The sequence below is a fragment of the Ctenopharyngodon idella genome, chromosome 23, assembly GCF_019924925.1.
Source record: "Ctenopharyngodon idella isolate HZGC_01 chromosome 23, HZGC01, whole genome shotgun sequence".
NCBI lineage: Eukaryota > Metazoa > Chordata > Actinopteri > Cypriniformes > Xenocyprididae > Ctenopharyngodon > Ctenopharyngodon idella.
In genome coordinates this window covers 18,129,315-18,150,069 of record NC_067242.1, presented here as the reverse complement: position 1 = coordinate 18,150,069, position 20,755 = coordinate 18,129,315, and the positions used below count along the sequence as shown (strand labels likewise).

Here is a 20,755-nt window from a genome sequence, read left to right as displayed (position 1 = left end):
GACCAAGCAGCAGTGTGTTTTGGGAACTGGACCAGGAGTTTTTTTCTCCCCTCTCTCATTTCCGTCTCTTCCCTCGTCTGTCCTTACCCCCAGGTGCTGTGGTCGACATGACAAGTACAGCGTAGTTTTGTGGGTACCCTTGGCCTGCGAGGGGCGATGGGGGTATGTGGCAAGTAGGGCAACTATGTGGTGGTGTGAGTCCTAATGAGCATCACCTGCGCGCCACATTGGTCTCGAGTCCCACTGAGGAGCTCCGAGCAGTGACAACAGTGAAGGATGAAAGAGGACCAGGCCTGGGCTTTTTGTAGTTGTTTTGTTTTAGTTTATGCGGCAGCCGTCCATGAGGGGCTGCCGCTTTACTTTCGCTTTGTTGTTTGTTTATTTGGTGATTTAAGTTATGTTAAACATTTGCCAGTTCCCGGCTCCTTCTTCCCTTATCAATGAACTTCGTTACAGTCATATTATTAAAAACAACATGATGTTCAAAAATTTAATTAGCACTGTACTAAATCGAAAGCAAAATTTTAAAATATTATTTGGAAAGAGATTTTAATAGAGTCTGATGTTAGCATGTGACTAACTTTAATAAAGTACCAATAAGCATGAAAATACACAGCGCACAAAAATACTGGGTAAAATCTTTGATTGTAATTAGCCTGAACTATTGAATGAACTATATTTATTATGATCTACATTTTTCTTTTATCACTTGCCATGTTGGATTTATTATTTCATTGAGCTTGATACAATGCATGATGTGATTTTCTTTCTCTATGAAGGATACTGTACATGTGTTTCTGCCTGAGAAGGCCAAAAGAAGGTTTGGAACAGCCTACACACAGGAAACGCACCTATAATGCTTTAAAATGCTGCCTCTGTAGACAGTGCACTGGGTTTTGGAACAGAGAAAATGGCTCTCTCTGTTGAAAAAGGCTACGTGAGGCATCTGTTCATTTTGGCTGAAGAGGAAGGAAAGCAAACAGGAAGAAGTGGTTTGAAAGCAAAGAAGCTGTTAAGGAACGATTCAGTGCAGCTTTTGAGGCCCACTTTGAACAAACATCCCTGAAAGATCAATGAATTATTGCACAACATCCATCAAGATCATTCACTAACTTGGAATTCACTCAGAGCATGAGAGTATACAGGAAATTAACATCACAACCTCCCTGAACAATGTAAGAAATGGCTGCATCACATCCATTCTGCCATCTATACACAAACTCCTTCATCATTTGGAGATGGAGACTCTTAAGACACAATATACAAGCCTTTGAAACCAATCCTCTATAAACCAGGTGTTAAGAAGTTTCTGGAAAAAATAAAAATCAGTCTGTGTGATTATATTCACCACACCGTGATGATGCACAAGGTTTTCTATTGATACATTTCTTCTTTTATTTTAGTTACTTGTTTTTTCTAGCTTTTTCTGCTATGAAACTAATGAAGTTGACATTCATGAACGCTCACTGATGAATAAAAGCCTCTATTATGCACTGAAACATGCAGTTCTCTAAACAAAAATTGAAAAGGGAATGAAAGAGCAGACCTAAATAAAACATTGCGAACATCCATCCATCTGAAGAAAACAACACAACAAAAAAGATGTCATAAAAGGTGGCATATAAGAAAATCGCATGTTTACATTTAATATTCTTGCTCTTGCTCTCTTAATATTCTTTGCTTAAGATGCAAAAACATTTTCCAGCTACTGAGTTAAAATGCATATAATGTCAACAATGACATTTGAGTCTTTCCTTCGACAATAAAAAAAATAAAAATAAATAATAATTTAAAAAAAATCACATACAACGTTCAAAAGTTTGGGGTCAGTAAGATTTTTTTCATATTTTTGAAATCATGTTTTGTTTTTTTGTTTTTTCAAGTTTCTTATGCTTACCAAAGCTGCATTTATTTGATCAAAAATACAATAAAACAGCAATATTGTGAAATATTATAGCCATTTCAATTTTAATAAATTTTAATATGTAATTTATTCTTGTGACGCTAATCTAAATTTTTAGTAGCCATCCAGTCTTCAACGTAACAAGATATGCTGATTTGGTGTAAAGAAACATGATTTTGCTGTTTGTTTGTTTTTTGTAAGAAAAAAAAAAAAAAAAATTCTCTGAAATACATTTAAATACGATAAAATATGAGCTGAGAGTACAATATTCTTGCTAAAAGCTGAAAGCATAATTAAAATAGCCCAAATATTTGAGAAAAAAAAAAAAAAAAAACATACAAGATGCCGGGCGTGTGTGGCGCAATTCTGCAGAAATCGACACAACTCTCTGTCATTTCAATGTGGTAATAAATAGCAAGTAATAAACCCAAATGTCCGTTCACCTTAACTTTCTTGGTGGAGCTGAAAGTTCAATATTGAATAGGAATACACTGCAATAATGGAGATCCCCCAAGGGAATCATAGGGCAAACACTATACCTTACTATGATTATAATGTTATATTGTCCCAGTTTATGAGCTTGCTAAATTGCCTTCCGCCTGGATTGAAAAGCCTCTCAAATTACCTCGGAGGGGCAAATATTTAAGACCGAAGCACAGAGTCAACTCAAATTCATAAGCGCTAGAGGGCTTCATAAATTTCAAAGAAAACAGATTCACTTAAACAAGAGGGATCAATATATGATAGAATAGTGAGAGAGGAAAGGAGAAAGGCAATTGGCAGTTCTTTCAGTCTTCTGAGTTCACATGCCTTGAAGGTATCATACCTTAGCTGGAGCCACGGAAAGAGCCAGCTGAATGCATATAAGGAGCAAAACAAACGCCACCGAGCATGACAATCAGAAGGTTTTTTTCCAAATTATCCCATTAACACAATGGAACAGGTCTGTGATCGGTGCGATTCATCAAACTGTCAGCAACATAACTTGTCAGTGTTGTACTTACAGGCTTACATTTCATGAGTGGAAAATCACTGGCAATTTTCAGTCGCCCTGTCAATTTCGGTTGTAATTGAACATGCAGCAAAGCTCCGAATACCTATTAGTTTTGCTTAAAGGGTATAACGGCACTAACGATTAAAAGGAAAACAAATGTGTAAAGGAACCTATTTTAAACCACTCCACACCACCGGCACATCGGAGCATTAGCGTCCTAACGCTAAAGATTTAACATCCATTTCCTGACAGTATCATTATGATGATTAACAATTTTACTGTAAACAACAGCGTTTGACAAACTCTACCTGGGTCCATAAGGAAATAAGTGGAAAACAAACAAAAGCAAACATATTTTCACTTTTCATTCCTCATGCTTAATTGGAGAACATCTCAAAAGTTGCATCAATCTCTTGACAACTGTGCACTTGATTGCCATGGCAACAACCTTGCTGTAAAGCCACCTAATTATGACTAATTATCTGTTACTAAGGGAAGCAATCAGTACTCGCCATTGGCTCCTGAGAGATGATGATTAAATGCTGAAAAACACTAAGAAACTTACCAGCACAAGATGTCGATACCATCATAATAATTCTCGTTTGAACACAAAAATGGGGCTTTAATATATTGGTTCTCCAAGGCTGTTAATTCCAAAAAACATGTCTGATATGTTTTGCATGACTCATCTTGAATAATTTAGATTCAGTGGGGAAGTTCTAATCCCTAGCATGGTACCATTCCACCTATTACAAACGGATTCGCCACACTGAGTCATTCATGTCAATTAACTTAACGTGTCAGCCATTAATCTTCAGCGCTTAAAGAAAAAGATGATGAAAACTCAATGCATTTAAATCACTAGTTTGAAAATGCACTGAATTGGTGAAATGATGAGTAAAAGTAAGAAGATGGCAATTACACAAGTGTCCCCTCTGGAATTTGACTTAACTGCGGCCTATTAGCAAGACTTCGCTCATTTACGACACTATCAGACTCCTCATCCACATTTCCAAAGCCAATTTGCAGCTCAAGACAAGCAGAATGGACCTTTAACCTGGACAAGAAAAGGATGGAGCCAGCAGGCAAACTGGCTGAGCTGCTAAGGTGAAAAAAATATTCACACAATAGAGATGAAAGTTTACTATATGACCTTACTAGACTGAATGATGTCTGGATCATTCTCCTACCCTACATCATTATGGGAAGGACCACTTTAGGTCCAGCAGCACTTGATGTTTCAATTCCAGTTATTAATGGAACAGAATAACGTGCAATTCCATAAACGTTTCTCACATGCGCATACTTGCGCTCATGGGGACAAAAAAAAAAAAAAATCACACTAAAATGCAGTTTCCTGCAATAATAATAATAATAAAAAGTTCTACTAACTTAAAAAAAGAATGAGTTAGTTTACTTAAATGTTTTGAGTATTCTGAACTTGAGTTTTACAGTGCTCCTGTTCTGTCATCACTGTGTTTTGTACTAATGTTAGTTTTTGCTTATAGTCTTATGTAACTTTTATTACTTTGAGTTTGATGAACTTAAACCATTTAAGGCAATCTGTTTCCTCAAACCATTTAAGTAGCTATATAGTTGTTAAGACAAACTGAATGAGTGGAATAAACTTAAAATCCTTAAGTTGAGTTTACTCTAATAATTGACTAAACCAACACTAAAATATAAGTGAATTTAACTTAATGTATCTGAGTTTATAATACTCATACTTGGTTTTATAACTTAAATGGTTTAAGGCAGTTGGTTTCCTCAAATGGTTTGAGTTACTGTAACTTATCGGGTTTTACAGTGTTAAATGTAAAAAAAATCAAATGTAAACATAACTTACTAAGATGTGATTTTATAGATAGTTTATACTCTTTATTATGTACTTAAATTGACCAAGGTGAACATAATTAGACAAGTTTAATATAACTTTCAAAAAAGTCCAGTGCAAATGTTCCTGCCGCTCATCAACAGCGGCTGTCACACTTGCTAGGTGACAAGAGCAATCCTCCATAGGCTAGACCGTCCCATTTAACAATGCTTTAGACCTTCAAGGACTTCGAAGTTGTGGGCTTTGAAGTCCGTGTCTTTCAGGAATCACACTACACTAGCTGTGTCCCAATTCAGGGACTGCATCCTTCAAAGGACACGGACTTCAAAGCCCACAACTTAATTCTTGATTCTTGAACAAAATGATTCTTATGAATGGTTCCTTTTAGTGAATAAAAAAAACATACAGTGTACAGTAGTCTGATACAATCAGTGTACAGTAGTCTGATTCCCGAAAGAATGACTTACAAACTGATCTTTCTAGTGAAACAAAATCATTCAGCACAATCAAAGTATTCTGATTCCTGAACGAATGACTCTTACTGTATAAGCATTTTTTTTAGTGGATCAAAAACATACAGCGCAATCAGTGTAGTGCAATTCCCAAACAAATGATGCCTCAACTGTTATCTTCAGTGAATCAAAAACATACAGAGAAATCAGTGTGGTGCGATTCCTGAACAAATTATGCTTATGAACGGTTATCTTCAGTGAATTCAATTCCTGAACGAATGATTCTTATAAATCGTTATAGTGAATCAAAGTGTTAAAGCACAATCTGATTCCAGAATCAGAATGATTGGATGTAATGAGTCAGTTCTGACTGGCAATGGTACTGACTAATGGCACATGATACATTTTGTCAGTAATGTTTTATAACAATAAATAAATTAAATGTCACCACATCTTTATATATATATAGCTGTCTCTTATACAGTTATAGTAATTATTAAATTACATTTATTCCACCTCAAAAAGACCTTTTGCAAGCATTTTTAAATAATTTATTTATTATGAAATAGAAATATAACTGCATTTCCATGTACTAAAGAGAGTCATTAATAAGCCATTATGAACCAGAATTAATGGCTACCTTTTTGGTTTAATAAACATTGTTCAACTAGCAGTTGACAGAAAATGATCAGGTGTTGTAGAATTTGACGCTGTAAGGATTAGCAATTCATTGCAGCATTTCCATAAACCTTATCAGCCATTTATGAAGAAAGATTGATCATGAATGCTCTCAATTCAACATCTACTCGCCAGAACTAAAGTATTCAAGAAGCATGACTAAGGCAATCATTTATTAATTTGTCAAGGTAATATTTCTTCAGCTAACGATTCTCTGCAGATGGAGGAGGAAAAAATCAAAGCTCTTAAAACTACACTCAATTTGCATTCTAATACCCCACGTCAGATTAACAAGAAAACCTCTGCTATCCAACCACGCGTATAAACAGGTCTAAAATTATATCGACAAATATATTAGGGTTCGAATATGGAATCTTAAAGAATTTGAGTGACTTTCATAGAAAATGAAGATTGTGTGCAGTAGAGTCATGTGATTCATTGATATTCAATGAAAAAAAGGAATAATTCCAAGGGGGGGGGAGATGGGGGGAGTCATATAATATATCAGACAACAAATGGGTTCACTCAACCCAACTAATCATAGTGCCATGGTTACCTTAGTACTTTGCTCTGTGGTACAAAAGAATACGTGACACCCCATATCAATTCTTTCATTGATAAAGTCCACAATTGATCCATTAAATCCAATAACATGCTGAAGTCTGAAACAGGATCGAAATTTCAGATCCTGTAGACCTATTAGCTGAGGTCAAACCACAACATTAATCTCACAGCTGTCACTGAGCACTTACTATGCATGGAACTTCAAGTTATTACCTGACTTTTCCATGCTGGAGTTCAATGTGGAGTCAATTTGCTTTTCTTAAAAGAGATAAAGGATTCCATAGAGGCGGAGCCCAATTAGCCTTGAGGTTAACAATGTAAGAATAACTACCCTTTATCCTAATGGCCTATTAGCACAGGACTTTGGTGAGTGTGTCCAGAATGTCTATAGATGTCTTTGGACTAATGCTCTCCTTTAGACTGACAAAGACACATCTTACGTCAACAAAAAAGGACAATTTCATTAAGATGAAGCCTAGCCTCTTTAATATCTCAATTGTTTCTTCCAGACAGTGATGAGATTTCAATATGAACTCAAACATTTTTCATCCAATTCTTCTAAGACCAAATGATTCAGGCTATGTTATCAAAATTACATTTTAAAGGCACAATATGTAATTTTTTTGCGCTAGAGGTTGCTTATTCAAAACAAAGTCGTAGCTTGATGATGCCTTGATTTCGTGGAATCATGGGAGGTGTTGTCTTCACCATATTCATGGATGAACTAATGTATTAAAGATTTATTAACATTACTGTAGCATGAAGCAGGGTGTGGCTGAAAGCTGTTTTGACTCGAGAGCAGTAGAGCTTTTATTATGCCGCAGATGGGCGCTTCTGCTTCTTCCGGTCAAGCGTATGTGGGGTAACGCAGCACTGTTTTATCATATTGATACATTTGTGTGTTGTTATAATGCTACTTTGTGCATCTGCTCGGTGGCTACTATGAGACACTTGCTGCACACTGCAGTAAGCTAGATTGATATTAAGCGTGGTAAAACATGGTACTCGCGGTAAATCAAGAAAATGAGATTTAAACAATAAGACTTACTGTGCTGAGCTATATAACAATGATTAGTTTTCTGTCGATGAATGGACAGTTGCTCACCTGTCTAATAAAACACAAAATATATTAAAGCGTCTTTGGTGTGTCCATGTTTTCTACAAAATAAAATGGAAATCGAGGGTGGGTATGATGTCATTAATAGGTGACGCACGGACATGGTTTGTGTCCTGATTAAAATTGCTTATTTCTTTGGATTTTAAACATTCTTGGAAATATTTGGGATAATGTAAGTACACAAGTCAACTAAATATATAACATTGTTCTAGTGGTTTTTGGATATTTTAATCCAAAAATCTTACATATTGTGCCTTTAAGATACTTTAAGAGAGATGAGACAAAGTTTATAACTAAATAAAATGTATCCTATTTTATACAGTACTTTGATCAAATTTGATACTTTGATATTTCTCATTTCTGTTTCACTCAAAAAATTATAGAATTAAATGCATTGTGTATGCAAATTCATGTTGACTTTAAGCAATAAAGGACAAACCTGAGCAGTAAAGTTTAACTCTGGGACATGATGCAACTTTATAATAGCTACAACTGCTGCTGATTGATCATATACTATTTTAACATACACAAATAAAACATTAAGTAATTTATCAGCAAGGTGCTACTATGCTAGAAAAACAACAGTTTTTTTAATATAAAAAAGAGGCTGATGAAACCTTATGAGACCTCTATGTAACAACCACTGTGTCTGTGTGGGTGAAGAATGTCAGCTCACCTGATGCAATGTCCACGCGCATGTTTTTCTGCTGGGTGACGTTAATGTGCGCTGTGACTTTTCCATCGTTTAGAGCCAATTCCAGCATTCCATCTGCCAAGGAGCTGAACAGGAGCAGGCCGCTGGGGTTCCAGGAACGGAACTGGAATCCCACAGACACCATATTGTGGTCCCTCCTCCCCGGCAGCTGCAGAAAGCTTGTGCCATTGAAGAAGACGGGGAACGTGTGCGTGTCCACGCAGGAGAACGTCAGGTTGCGCTGAAAATAAGGCAGGATACAAAACACTTAAAAACCATTTATGTTGTTTAGAGTGTAGACCTGTCCTACATAGATGGTTATACAATCGTTTTCTATGTAATATGTATCAAACATTATATCACTTCTTAAAAATAAATCAGGTCTCCCAACATGGCCAAGCTAGTTATGCTGGTCCATTTTGAGGGTTTTAAAGGGGCGTAAGAAGTTTTAGATCATCTTAAACCAAGAAAAACCAGCAAAGAAACTTAGGCTGTTCAGCAGCAAATTTAACACATTGTATAATGTATTTCTCAAATGCAACGTCTTTAATACACTTACAAAGCTGCGAAATAAAGTGACTAGAAAATAAATCTGTCTGAAATGGTTGAGGACCTTTCATGTGGAACATGAGCTTAAAGAAAGATCTCTCAAAGTGCTGCTACAGCATGTTCCCAACCACGCCGTCGATTTCTGAACCTTAAGCTGGAAAAGGGGTGCATGGAAGCAATAGCGAGGGCTTTTATTCATAACTCTCCAGTTCTACGTCCCTCTAAATGGTAATTTTGAGGCACCAAATGCACTTCAGCCTTATTTCAAATATAGAGAACTTAATCAGTCTCATCACAATGAAATAGAAAAGTGCACTCAGCCTTTCTCAGCGCTTCATAAGAGAACCTCCGCCATGTGATGTGATTTATCAACCTTGAATATAATCCTTCAGACATGAATAATAATTCAGAGGCTGTCTATGGTGGACACATGTCAAATTTGCAAAGGAGGGGAACTGCGCTATTTTCACGCTATTAAAGGGATAGTTCAACCAAAAATGAAAATTCTGTCATCATTTAATCATCCTCATCTGGTTCCAAACCTGTATGCCTTCTTTTCTTCTGTGGAACACAAAAGAAGATATTTTGGAAAATGTCTCAGTGGTTTTTGTCCATACAATGAAATTCAATGGGGTCCAATGTTGTTTTGGACCCCAATGACATTCATTGACTTTTTGTGCAGTGAAAGAAAGTCATACAGGTTTGGAACAACATGAGGGTGAGTAAATGATGACAGAATTTTAATTTTAGGTTTCGTTTTTGACTCCTAAAGTACAGTACAGTACAAGCATAATTGGTTTATTTGTCAAAATCAAAATCTCTAGAACAAAAATATGTGAATCTAATTCAAACATATTTAGATTTAACATAATGCTTGATTGATGTTCTGTGACATGATGTGCTGGTGTAACTGTACGGCAGAGATAAAATTGTAATTTTCATCAGTAAAAAGCATTGTGTCTCTTTATGTTTGTGGTTCCATTAATGAACACTGATATGCTTATCGAATATGATGTGCAATTATTGCATTCTTTGTAATATCACAGGCAGTGGAAATTAGATTATTATCAGTGCTGACAACAGTCATCAAATCTGCGTAGATGATTAACATTCCCATCAGCGTATTGTAACAAATTAAACGGATCCATACAGCATAGATATGAGGTTTTTAATGCGAGCTCCATCAATATCACGTCTGAACCGCTCTACATTCTAAAGCGTCAACCTTGTACAGCTCTTCATGGTCATACACCTCCACAAAACCCTCCAGGCAAAAACAACCCACCCAAACATGCTAAATCTGCACATATGAATGGTCATAAATGACTAAGTTATGAACTCAAATTGCATAACTTGGTTTGTGGTGTTGACTGAAAAGTGCATCGACTCACAAAGCTGGAAGTGTCCAGTTTCTTTCTTCTAGCCAGGTCAGTGATGTTCTCTCCATTGTAGTTGATGCTCTCCATGCAGCCTTTGAAGTTTCTTCTACCTCCTGAGACTGGCTTCCCAGAATAAGGCATCCCTCCAAAAGTCAGCTGCATGGAGAAATCAGACTTCTTTGAAACATAAGCCACAAAAACTGTATCAAAGCATTACAACCCACTAAATTCAACACAACATTATATACAGAGAGTGGGGTAAGATGTGTCAGTGTAAGCCAAGTCACCTCCTTAACCAATAATCACATTAGAAAAACATATGAGAAAATGTGATTTTTGGATGTAAGAGTCAATTTTCTACACCTCAGTTAAAGGGTTAGTTCACCCAAAAATGAAAATCTGCCAAAGTCACGTGAACCATTGAAATTTCGAAACGTTTCAAAACACTTATGACGTAACAAAGCCTCGTTTACTGAAATCATGTGACTTTGGCAGTTTGGTACACGCTCCGAAACAAAAGATTCGTAAAGCTTCGAAGCTTCATTAAGCAGTGTTTTGAAATCGCCCATCACTAGATTTTGTTGAATAAAGTCATTATTTTGTTTTTTTTTGGCGCACAAAAAGTATTCTCGTCGCTTCATGACATTAAGGTTGAACCACTGTAGTCACATGAATTGTTTTAAATATGTCTTTAGTACATTTCTGGGCGAAATTATCTCGCTGTCAATGGAGAGCCATCGGATTTTATCAAAAATATCTTAATTTGTGTTCTGAAGATGAACGAAGGTCTTACGGGTTTCGAACAACAAGAGGGTGAGTAATTCATGACAGAATTTTCATTTTTGGGTGAACTAACCCTTTAAAATGTTTTTTTTTTTTTTTTTTTTTGTCAAAGCAAATTAATGCAGGTCTATAAATAAATGTCATGCATGTTGGTGAATTGCCAGAGTAAAAAACAGGTAAATTATTTAGATAAAGATGATGATACATCTTTCTTATCTCCAATGATACAAGTTCCCCCTTGACATGACACAGTTTACCCATAATGTTTTGTCACTTCTTGACTTCTATGGCCCTATTTTCAAATTCGATTCATAATACACTTGTATATTCAGCTGAAATATGATGGTGAAATATAATTAAGCATATTATTATTATTATTACTTCTCTTTCATTTGTACTTCCCTAGGGAAAACCTAAGTAAAAGTGGCACATTTTACCCCAATCTACCCCTATGTCAAGAAGAGAAGGAGAACTTGAAACTTTATCTGATACATCATACAAATACATCCTGCTGGATCAGCCACAACCAAAATAATTTTCAGCTTGTGACAATGGAGTAAAATTATGCATATTTTGTAAAATCAGATAATATCTAGCTATTGAAAGATGCTTAGTAAGTGCTATTATTCATGCAGTTTCAAACAGAGCACTAGCGCTTCAACACAATAGTCGATAAATGCAATTGTTTGTAAATGCAGTCTGTGCTCCAGCAGAAAACGACTCACCGTTTTGGATCCGTTCTCGGCTCAATTAATCAGACACTTTCACTTTAATTGGGGTCAATTTGTCTCAGACCAACTGAGCTGTAACCAGCTCTGTAGCATCCAATGGTGCCAGGAGTGTCTGAGCTCATTGAATAGATAAGCATTTGCTCTCAGACCATATTCTTTACGTCGCTGAAAATCAATTTCTTATACATTCCTCTACAGTGCTTGTTAATACGCATCATTTCTGTTTGATAACAGTAATATCCTGCTACACATTATTAGTGTGGATTAATCCTGTGTGGAGAAGCGGATTTCAGAAGCTCTGTGCTGAAAAGAATAACAAGGGATAAAAATCCCACTGCAAACAAAGTTTATCACAGTGCGAACCTCCCTAGGACAAAGTGTCTTGGTGTGACATCACAGCTTTGAGCTTCAGCTCTCTGAATTGGGTGACGGCTGCAGTGTGACCAGAATCCTACAGAAATCCTTGAAGGATTCGAAGATAATTACAGAACTTCTATTTTGAGTCTGTTAGCAGTCTGTGTGGGAATGAAATGAGATCCAACTAATGTAAAACCGGACTTGCGGTATGGCCCCAACCAGGCTTTTTGACAAGCTTAAAGGGATATTAAAATCCTGCCATCATTTACTCACCCTCACATGATTCCAAACCTGCATGACTTTCTTTATTTTCCATAAAATGGAAATAAATGGGGACTTGAGGTGTCAAGCTCTAAATGCCAAAAACACTGAAAAGTGCAACATATTCTCACTCCCAACTCGTCACATATTGACGCTCGGTCAGGACCCCTTGGCGTTTTAATGCACAGGGTAACCCTTCAATGTCATTTTTCGATGTGCAGGATATTCCATTGCTTTCAGTTGTTTGCCTTATGCGTCAAATGAAGACGCATTTACTTATTTGCATTTGTAAATGAGGAAATTATTTTATAAATATTTATATTTTCATATATATTTTGGAGCACCTAACCCCACCCCTACCCCAAATCTACCCACTTCTCAATAAACACACATTTATTGCAAAAACTGACCAAAAGAAAAGTAGAAAAGTATTACAAACAGCTTGTGTTGCATTCCAAGTCTTCTGAAGTCATATGATATCTTTATATGAAGAACAGCGGAACTTTAAATCCCTGAAAATTATCCCACTCCATGATATCTCATTCAAAAGATACACCCAAACTTTAGAATGACGCAATCGGTCACGAGACACACAAGAGCCAATGCCATTTCACAATCAAAATTGACGTATTGTTTCTTCTGGCTGCAATTTTGAATGTGTGCACAGGATCTGATCTTGACGGCAGATGGAGACGGTGATCATTTTTTTGGGTCTGTTCCTCACAAATCAATGGTTTGGCCTCGGAACACTTGGAATATTTATACTTTTTGAATAAATTGTGGCTGTAGTCGTATTGGCCTGATATATCCTGTGTTTTATATTATATAATACACAAATGGGTAGGTTTAGGGGTAAAGGTTGGGTTACATGCTCAAACATGTCTAAATACTGTAAATAAAATAGTAAAATAAATGTAAATAAAATGATTCTGGCTGATTAAATTGAAAATCACACCCCAACATATGCACCATAATGGCAAAATAATACCCCAATATATCATTTCATCATAACGATAAAATTTCCATGCCCATCGCGTCGGTGTATAATGCCAAAAGTTTCTCATCAAAAGCCCTGCGCGTCGGAAAATTAGACTAAAAATGACGTACACTGTGCGTTAAAAATTGACCCCGAGGGGCTCTGACCAAACATCAATATGTGACGAGTTGGGAGTGAGAATGTGTTGCAATTAAAGTACCATAAAACCAGTTCTTGTGTATATTTCTTGTCTTCTAAAGCCATATAGTATTAACAAACTGGCACTATGTTCAAGGAAAAGACCAAAATGTCTTTATTCACTGTGAATCCTCTACTGTGTGTCTCAAATCAAATATGTCAGACAAATCACGTATGTCAGGCAAGATTTTCACTAAATAATGACTTAAATTTCGACCTGTTCCCACACAAAGCTACTGTACCATATGACTTCAGAAGATTTACATAGTGGACATATGGACTGCTTTTATAATACTTTTGGGGTGCTTTTGTGTCATTTTGGAGCTTGTCAGCCCCAGTACCCATTCACTTTTATTATATGTAAAATATCATAGAGGATAAACCTCAAAAATGATGATTTTGGAAGGGAAAAGAAGTCAAACAGGTTTGGAAAAACATGTTCAATTCAGGTGCACTATACTTTTACCAGCAATACTGACTCAGTCAACCAGCATCACCAAGTTTTGTTGGTGAAAAACATGGTTATGTTGGTTAAAATAATAGAATAGCACCTAACCAGTACTAACTAGCATAAACCAGCTTGGAAGGGCATGGAAATTCATGCTTTTTTTCAGTAGGCAAATTCTCACAATACTGCCTGTTCATTCTCACATCATTCATGCTGTTTTATCTGTGTGAGATGAATCTTTTCCAAGGACAATTAAAAACTTTAAAGAATTACCAATTATGTGGAGTAACATTTTGAGCTTTAGCATCCCATAATACACCTGCTTGTTAAATGAAGTTCAGAGCAATAAATCATTCACTTTCTCAGTCGTACCTCATAGTCCAGGTCAAGGTGGTCAAACTCCCCGTTGGTGCGGAAGTGCTGAGTATGCTGATCAAGGGTGAAATTGACATTTCTCCTGTAGCGCTCAATTACTACAGAATGCCAATGATGATCGTCCAGCAGACTGCCGCTGGTCACAGATGTATGGCCCAGGATGGAGCCGTACTGATTACTTCCTACAGTGCATTAGACATAGGAGACTGTCATTAATATCAAACATACAATATCTTCAACTTCACTGCAGAATACTTATTGATGGGTGGAACCATCACAGTGCATATGAGATGTTTATGTCCTTATGATACAGAAGATAATGGGTTTTGTGTTTTACAGTCTATCAATATTTTTTCCCCTCAGGCTAGGTTTTCCTGCAATGCAGGTCCATGACATATTAAACATATAGTTCACGTAAAAATAAAATTCTGTCATCATTTACTCACCCTCATGTTGTTCCAAACTGTATGACTTTCTTTATTCAGTGGAAAATTCAATGAAAGTCAGTGGGAGCCAGTGTTGTTTTTGACCCCATTGACTTTCACTATATGGACAAAAACATTCTTCAAATAAATTTTTATTTTGTGTTCTACAGAATAAGGTACACTACCATTCAAAAGTTTAGGGTAAAAAAATATTTTTTGGTTTATGTTTTTGAAAGAAATCTATTATGCTCACCAAGGATGCATTTATTTGATCAACAATACAGTAAAAACTGTAATATTATGAAAAATTATTACAATTTAAACTGTTTTGTATTTTATTATATTTTAAAATACAGTTAATTTATGTCATTAGTCCAGTGTTTAGTCTCACATGATCCTTCAGAAATCATTCTAATATGCTGATTTGGTGCTCAAGAAACATTTCTTATTAATATCAATGTTGCAAACAGTTGTACTGCTTAATATTTGTGTGGAAACTGTGATGCATATTTTTCAAGATTACTTGATGAACAGAAAGTTCAAAAGAAATATTTTGTACCATTAATAAATGTCTTCACGTTTGATCAAATTAATGCATCCTTGCTGAATAAAAGTATTAATTTCTTAAAAAGAATCTTGTGGTTCTTGTGGAAATTGTGGTTCTACCACACGTACATTTACTTACGTTTTCATACACACAAAAACGTACAACATTGACGTATTTATAGCACTAAAACGTAAAAATACTTACGTATTAACAGCAAAAAAACGTAAATCATGTAATGTAAAGTGTGAATGTATATGAATTCCTATGTATTAATATTAAAATCGTGACTTTAATGATTTAACGATGTTTTAGTCGAATTTATTGAAAGCAGTTTACTCATCTACTTAATATGAAATAACATTTCTGTTCGTGACTTGTGCTGCTCGTTTCAGACGATTACATAATGTTAAACAAGACTACAATTTGAAACCTTATGAATAAAATTTATGTAATTGTTTAACCATTTTGTAATATTTAGTTTGTTTGCTGTGAGACACAGAAGACAGTGCATCTCCTATGCAGCGACTGACAATACAACCATAAGATACACCAAAACAAAACATAAATTCACAAATCACATCCATTTTATTTATTCGCTGTACTCCAAATCTTTAGAATCCATATGTTTGTAAGGAACAGATCCAAATTCAGCCCTTTATCCATCGATCTTCATCTTCATTCTCAGCAACAGCGACCGTCACAGTCAAAGCTCGCGCTCGTTATGATTCAAATTCGAAAGTAGCGCCACCCTCGAGTAGCGTTACGACATGGTTTACGGCACTGATATCGAACGCTCATTGGTTCTCCCCTGCTTCGTCACAGACTGCGACATGCCGTGTTTCAGTGGATTGACATTTGAAATGAGTGCGCGCCTTCACGGAGAGAAGCCGGATTTATCATATTTTCATGGATTAATAAGTTAAATTCTGCTCTGTACCCTATAAAAAACTATTACCGCCAGAGAGGACTGTGACTGGAACTCATCATCATTTGAACTACTTTTGGTACCACTTTTGACATTTTCGCAAAAAATAAATTATTGTGATTACGCTTGTTTGTCTGTCATTCTTTTATTTATAACAGTTTAGGGGTAGATGTAGGATTAGTGGCTCAAAATATCGTTTTAATGTTATATTTTTAGACTGCTAAAATTGTCATTTTCCTACACATTTCTGTTCTTTATGTTTTATTCTTTTAACATTCTGTATAAAATGGGTAGGTTTAGGTTTGAGATGGGGTTTAGGGATCTTACATTTATCTACAAAACGATAAAATGGACATTATACATATATCTTTATGATATGAAAGATTTGTAAATATTTTACATTTTTTCGCTGTAAAAACGCAAGTATTTTTACGTTTTAGTGCCATAATTACATCAATATTGTACGTTTTAGCACCTTTCTAAACGTACAAAAATTGTACGTATTAACAATGAGACCAGGCTGGTTAGTCATACAGTTTGGGAATTACATGAAGGTGAGTGAAAATTATAAAAGATATTTCATTTCTGATGAACTATCCCTTTAAATGTCACTGACTTTTATCAAAGAATCAATGAGGATCAAACAATCAATGAGATAATAGAAGACAGCAGTTATAAAGTCAATAAATAAGCTTAAGACATACTGATATACTATCAGTAGCACATTAATGACATAATTCACACCAAGGTACACACATATCAGTTTTACCGAGGTTTATCTGCAGCAGGAGCCGGCCTCTCCTTAACTCCAAGGTGATGTAGTCCCCCTGTTGACCTTCTCCGTGCAGAATCACCCCTTCGCTCTCTGATGTTTTAAACTTCAGGGCTATCACGTCCTTCAAAATCTTCATCTTCTTCATTTTAAAGCGGTAAGAGATCACCCCCTGCCCATCAAAATTAATCACATCTGCCCCTGTTGACAGAAGGAAGAAAGACAGGAGGAGAAAAAGAGATTAGCACCCCTGAGGTGACTGGATGTCATGCCCGTTTTTGGCTAAATGATCGGTTGAGTGACTGTTCTATAGATTGCTTGGACGAAAGCATGGTGAAGTTCACAGATAAACTGCGGCTGGGATCAGGTGATAAACTACAGTGAGGAGGCAGAAAATTGCAGCTGGCTATTGCCTGCTGACAAAGCCTTTCTGCTTATTGCGCAGTGGAGGAGGATTTTTGATCCCTGTCATGGCTTGGAATGATGCATACCGGAAGTTATGAATGTAAATTCCTTTCGCGGCAACTCTCGCTCGCTCTCTTGGTTTCATCTCCTGCACTGACACTGCATAACCTTTGGATATATTACACAAGCTCACAGTTCCTGATGGCACTTGATTGCTTTGCAGACTGTCTTTATATCACTCTGAAGCCATGTAAAATTATGAGCAGGTAATTATGGAAAGATCCACAGCAAACTGGAAACAGAAAATACAGATGTCATCGTGTTCCCTTCCACCAATAAGATTGAAGTGGCGTGTTTATCCTCTTGCTTTATTGAGAGATTGATTGGGTTTGATCTGAGCTTAATTAAAATGTAAATGGTGGTGTTGATTTTGCAGTAGGCTTGTGAATGCATTAACTTTGGACTAAAAAGGTTTGGTATTGCAGCAAAAAAAAAAGTAAAGTACTACTTTTATTAGATAAATAATCATGTGTCCTCATGAGAAATGTAATCCGCAGCCATATACGCATACATACACATTAATTATATAAATTACATTTTAAAATATATTACAATAAACAGCTATTTTAAAATACTGTAATGTTTCACAATATTACTTTATTTTTACTGTATTTTTATCAAATAAATGCAGCATAAGCGACTTTATATATATATATATATATATATATATATATATTCTAACTAAAGAGATAGATTGAGCGAGTTTATTACCTGCATTCAGATTTAGTATTTTCCTATGTTCATAATAAAAAATAAAATGTATTATCTTGTCCTTTTAACAGTAAAGGGGTTTTCCCGTGACTGACAGCGCTAGTCAAAGCATTTGCGTCCGTGTTCACAACAATTCAGTCTTTTTAATGTAAAAGTCTTCGCTACTGACTGACACACTCATAAAGACAGTCTTTGCTGCCATCTAATGGCGTAATAATGTAACTTCTGTTGCTGTTCACGGTCAGGGACTATTTTTTCCGGCGGAAGGAAGGCTTTTAGTGACAGTTTACTTCATGAAAGTTTTATTGATACATATTTTTGTATTGTGTGGTAACTGTTTTATAAAAGCAATAAGGTACTTGAGGCTAGTGCTGTATCATGAATAAGTCATGGCTGAAGGGTGCTGTTATATATATATATATATATATATATATATATATATATACACATACATATATTTCCTTGTGGTTAGGCTTGCGCCATATACATTATGTATAATCATAGATAATCATATAAATTAAAAAAAAAAAAGAAAAGAAAAAAGACAAAGAATTCTAACTAAAGCAATGTGATAATTATGTTAATTGAACTTAATGAAATGATTTATGGTGGATGGTTCAGAAAACAATATGCAAAAATAATAGTATGTTTAAGGTCTACAGTAAGTGCTATTTTCAAGTCAGTAAGCGGGTAAGATATTTCTTTCCATTATTTAAATGGATCGTTCATGCATTGAATGCATTCCTGAGGCATGTAAAATCAATTTGCATTTATCAGCTTCCATTAGCAGTGGAAATTACAAAATGACGCAACAACTGTAATTGTTCTACATGGAAAAAGCGAGTGAGAATATGCATTCAATGTAATCTGTCATGTACACAACAACCAGGGGATGCCTGTAGTATGTAGCATCTACTGTGATCGTGTGTGTGTTTGAGTCTAGAGTATCTGCATGTGGAATTAATTCAATTCTCTCCATGCACCCTGCTGGGGACTGATTACTACACTAATGCATGAGTATGTGTGCTATGTCTGGCCAGTTGCTCTACCACTCCTCTTGTCTCTCTCTCTCTTCCTCTCTCCATTGCCAATCCCCTTCACCTCCATCACGAATGCATTCATCCGTTCTCGCCCGATCAACAAGGTCAGAGCACTGCATTCATTCTTATTCTGTGCTTCATCTCCACTGCAGGTCTTGCTTATCTAACTCCCATTCTTTCCCTCTATGGTTCCTGAGAAGGGCTATCTCTATTCCTTTACTGCACATCTTATTTATTTTCACTCAACAGTCAGTGCATTTCCGTGTCTGAAGAGAAACTGAGTGGTGGGAAAAGGCCCAAAAAAGTATTTTTGTACATATTAACATTTCCCTGTTGGAATATTCTGTATTGGAAACATGGTAACTAGTCATTAGCTGGTTTAAGATGGTCATTACTTGGCTCAAGCTGGTCATTACCTAATGTAAGCTTGTTTATGACAGTCAAGATGGTCATTACCTGGTGTAAGCTGGTTTAAAATGGTCATTAGCTGCTTTAAGCTGGTCATTAGCTGTTCACACTGGTCATTAGATTGTGTTAGCAGGTTTAAGATGGTCATTAGCTGGTTTAACATGGTCATTAGCTGGTTCAAGCTGCTCATTACCCATAGTGTGAGCTGTTTTAAGATGGTTATTGGCTGGTTTAAGATGGTCATTTCTTGGTTTAAGCTGGTCATTACCTAGTGTAAGCTGGTTTATGGCAATCATTAGCTGGTTCAAGCTGGTCATTAGTTGGTTTAAAATGGTCATTACCTGGTGTGAGCTGGTCATTATCTGGTTTAATCTGGTCGTTAGCTGTTCGCACTGGTCATTAGATGGTGTAAGCAGGTTTAAGATGGTCATTAGCTGTTCAAGCTGGTCATTGTGGTGTAAGTAGGCTTAAGTTGGTCATTAGCTCGTTCAAGCTGGTCATTAGTTGGTTTAAGATGGCCATTACCTGGTTCAAGCTGGTCATTATGGTGTAAGCAGGCTTAAGACGGTCATTAGCTGGTTCAAGCTGGTCATTACCTATATTGTGAGCTGAATTAAGATGGTTATTGGCTGGTTTAAGATGGTCATTACTTGGTTCAAGTTGGTCATTATGTAAGCTGGTTTATGACAGTCATTAGCTGGTTTAAGCTGGTCATTAGTTGGTTTAAGATGGTCATTAACTCATTACCTGGTTCAAGCTGATCATTTCCTGGTGTAAGCTGGTTTAAAATTGCCATTAGCTGTTTGCACTGGTCATTAGATGGTGTACGCAGGTTTAAGATGGTCATTAGCTGGTTTAACCTGGTCATTAGCTGGTTTAAGATGGCCATTAGCTGGTTTAAAAGGGTCATTAGCTGGTTTAAGATGGTCATTATGGTGTAAGCAGGCTTAAGATGGTCATTAGCTGGTTCAAGCTGGTCATTACCTATAGAGTGATCTGGTTTAAGATGGTTATTAGCTGGTTTAAACTTGACATTACCTATAGTGTAAACTGGTTTAAGATTGGTTCAAACTGGTTATTACCTACTGTAAGCTTAAGAAGGTCATTAGCTAGTTCAAGCTGGTCATTAGCTGGTGTAAGCTGGTTTAGGATAGCCATACATTGGTTTA

At 36.2% G+C, this 20,755-nt stretch overlaps 1 protein-coding gene across 1 annotated transcript in view; it reads right to left on the bottom strand.

The window, feature by feature from the left end:
• The window catches only part of cntnap2a (contactin associated protein 2a), a 394,941-nt gene that overhangs the window by 188,305 nt on the left and 185,881 nt on the right, over positions 1–20,755 (bottom strand). The window contains exons 5-8 of the mRNA XM_051882071.1: positions 16,960–17,163; positions 14,291–14,475; positions 10,177–10,320; positions 8,219–8,477 (exon numbers count right to left, since the gene is read on the bottom strand). Of these exons, the coding sequence (XP_051738031.1) occupies positions 8,219–8,477; positions 10,177–10,320; positions 14,291–14,475; positions 16,960–17,163 (792 nt within the window). The remainder of the gene's footprint in view (positions 1–8,218; positions 8,478–10,176; positions 10,321–14,290; positions 14,476–16,959; positions 17,164–20,755) is intronic.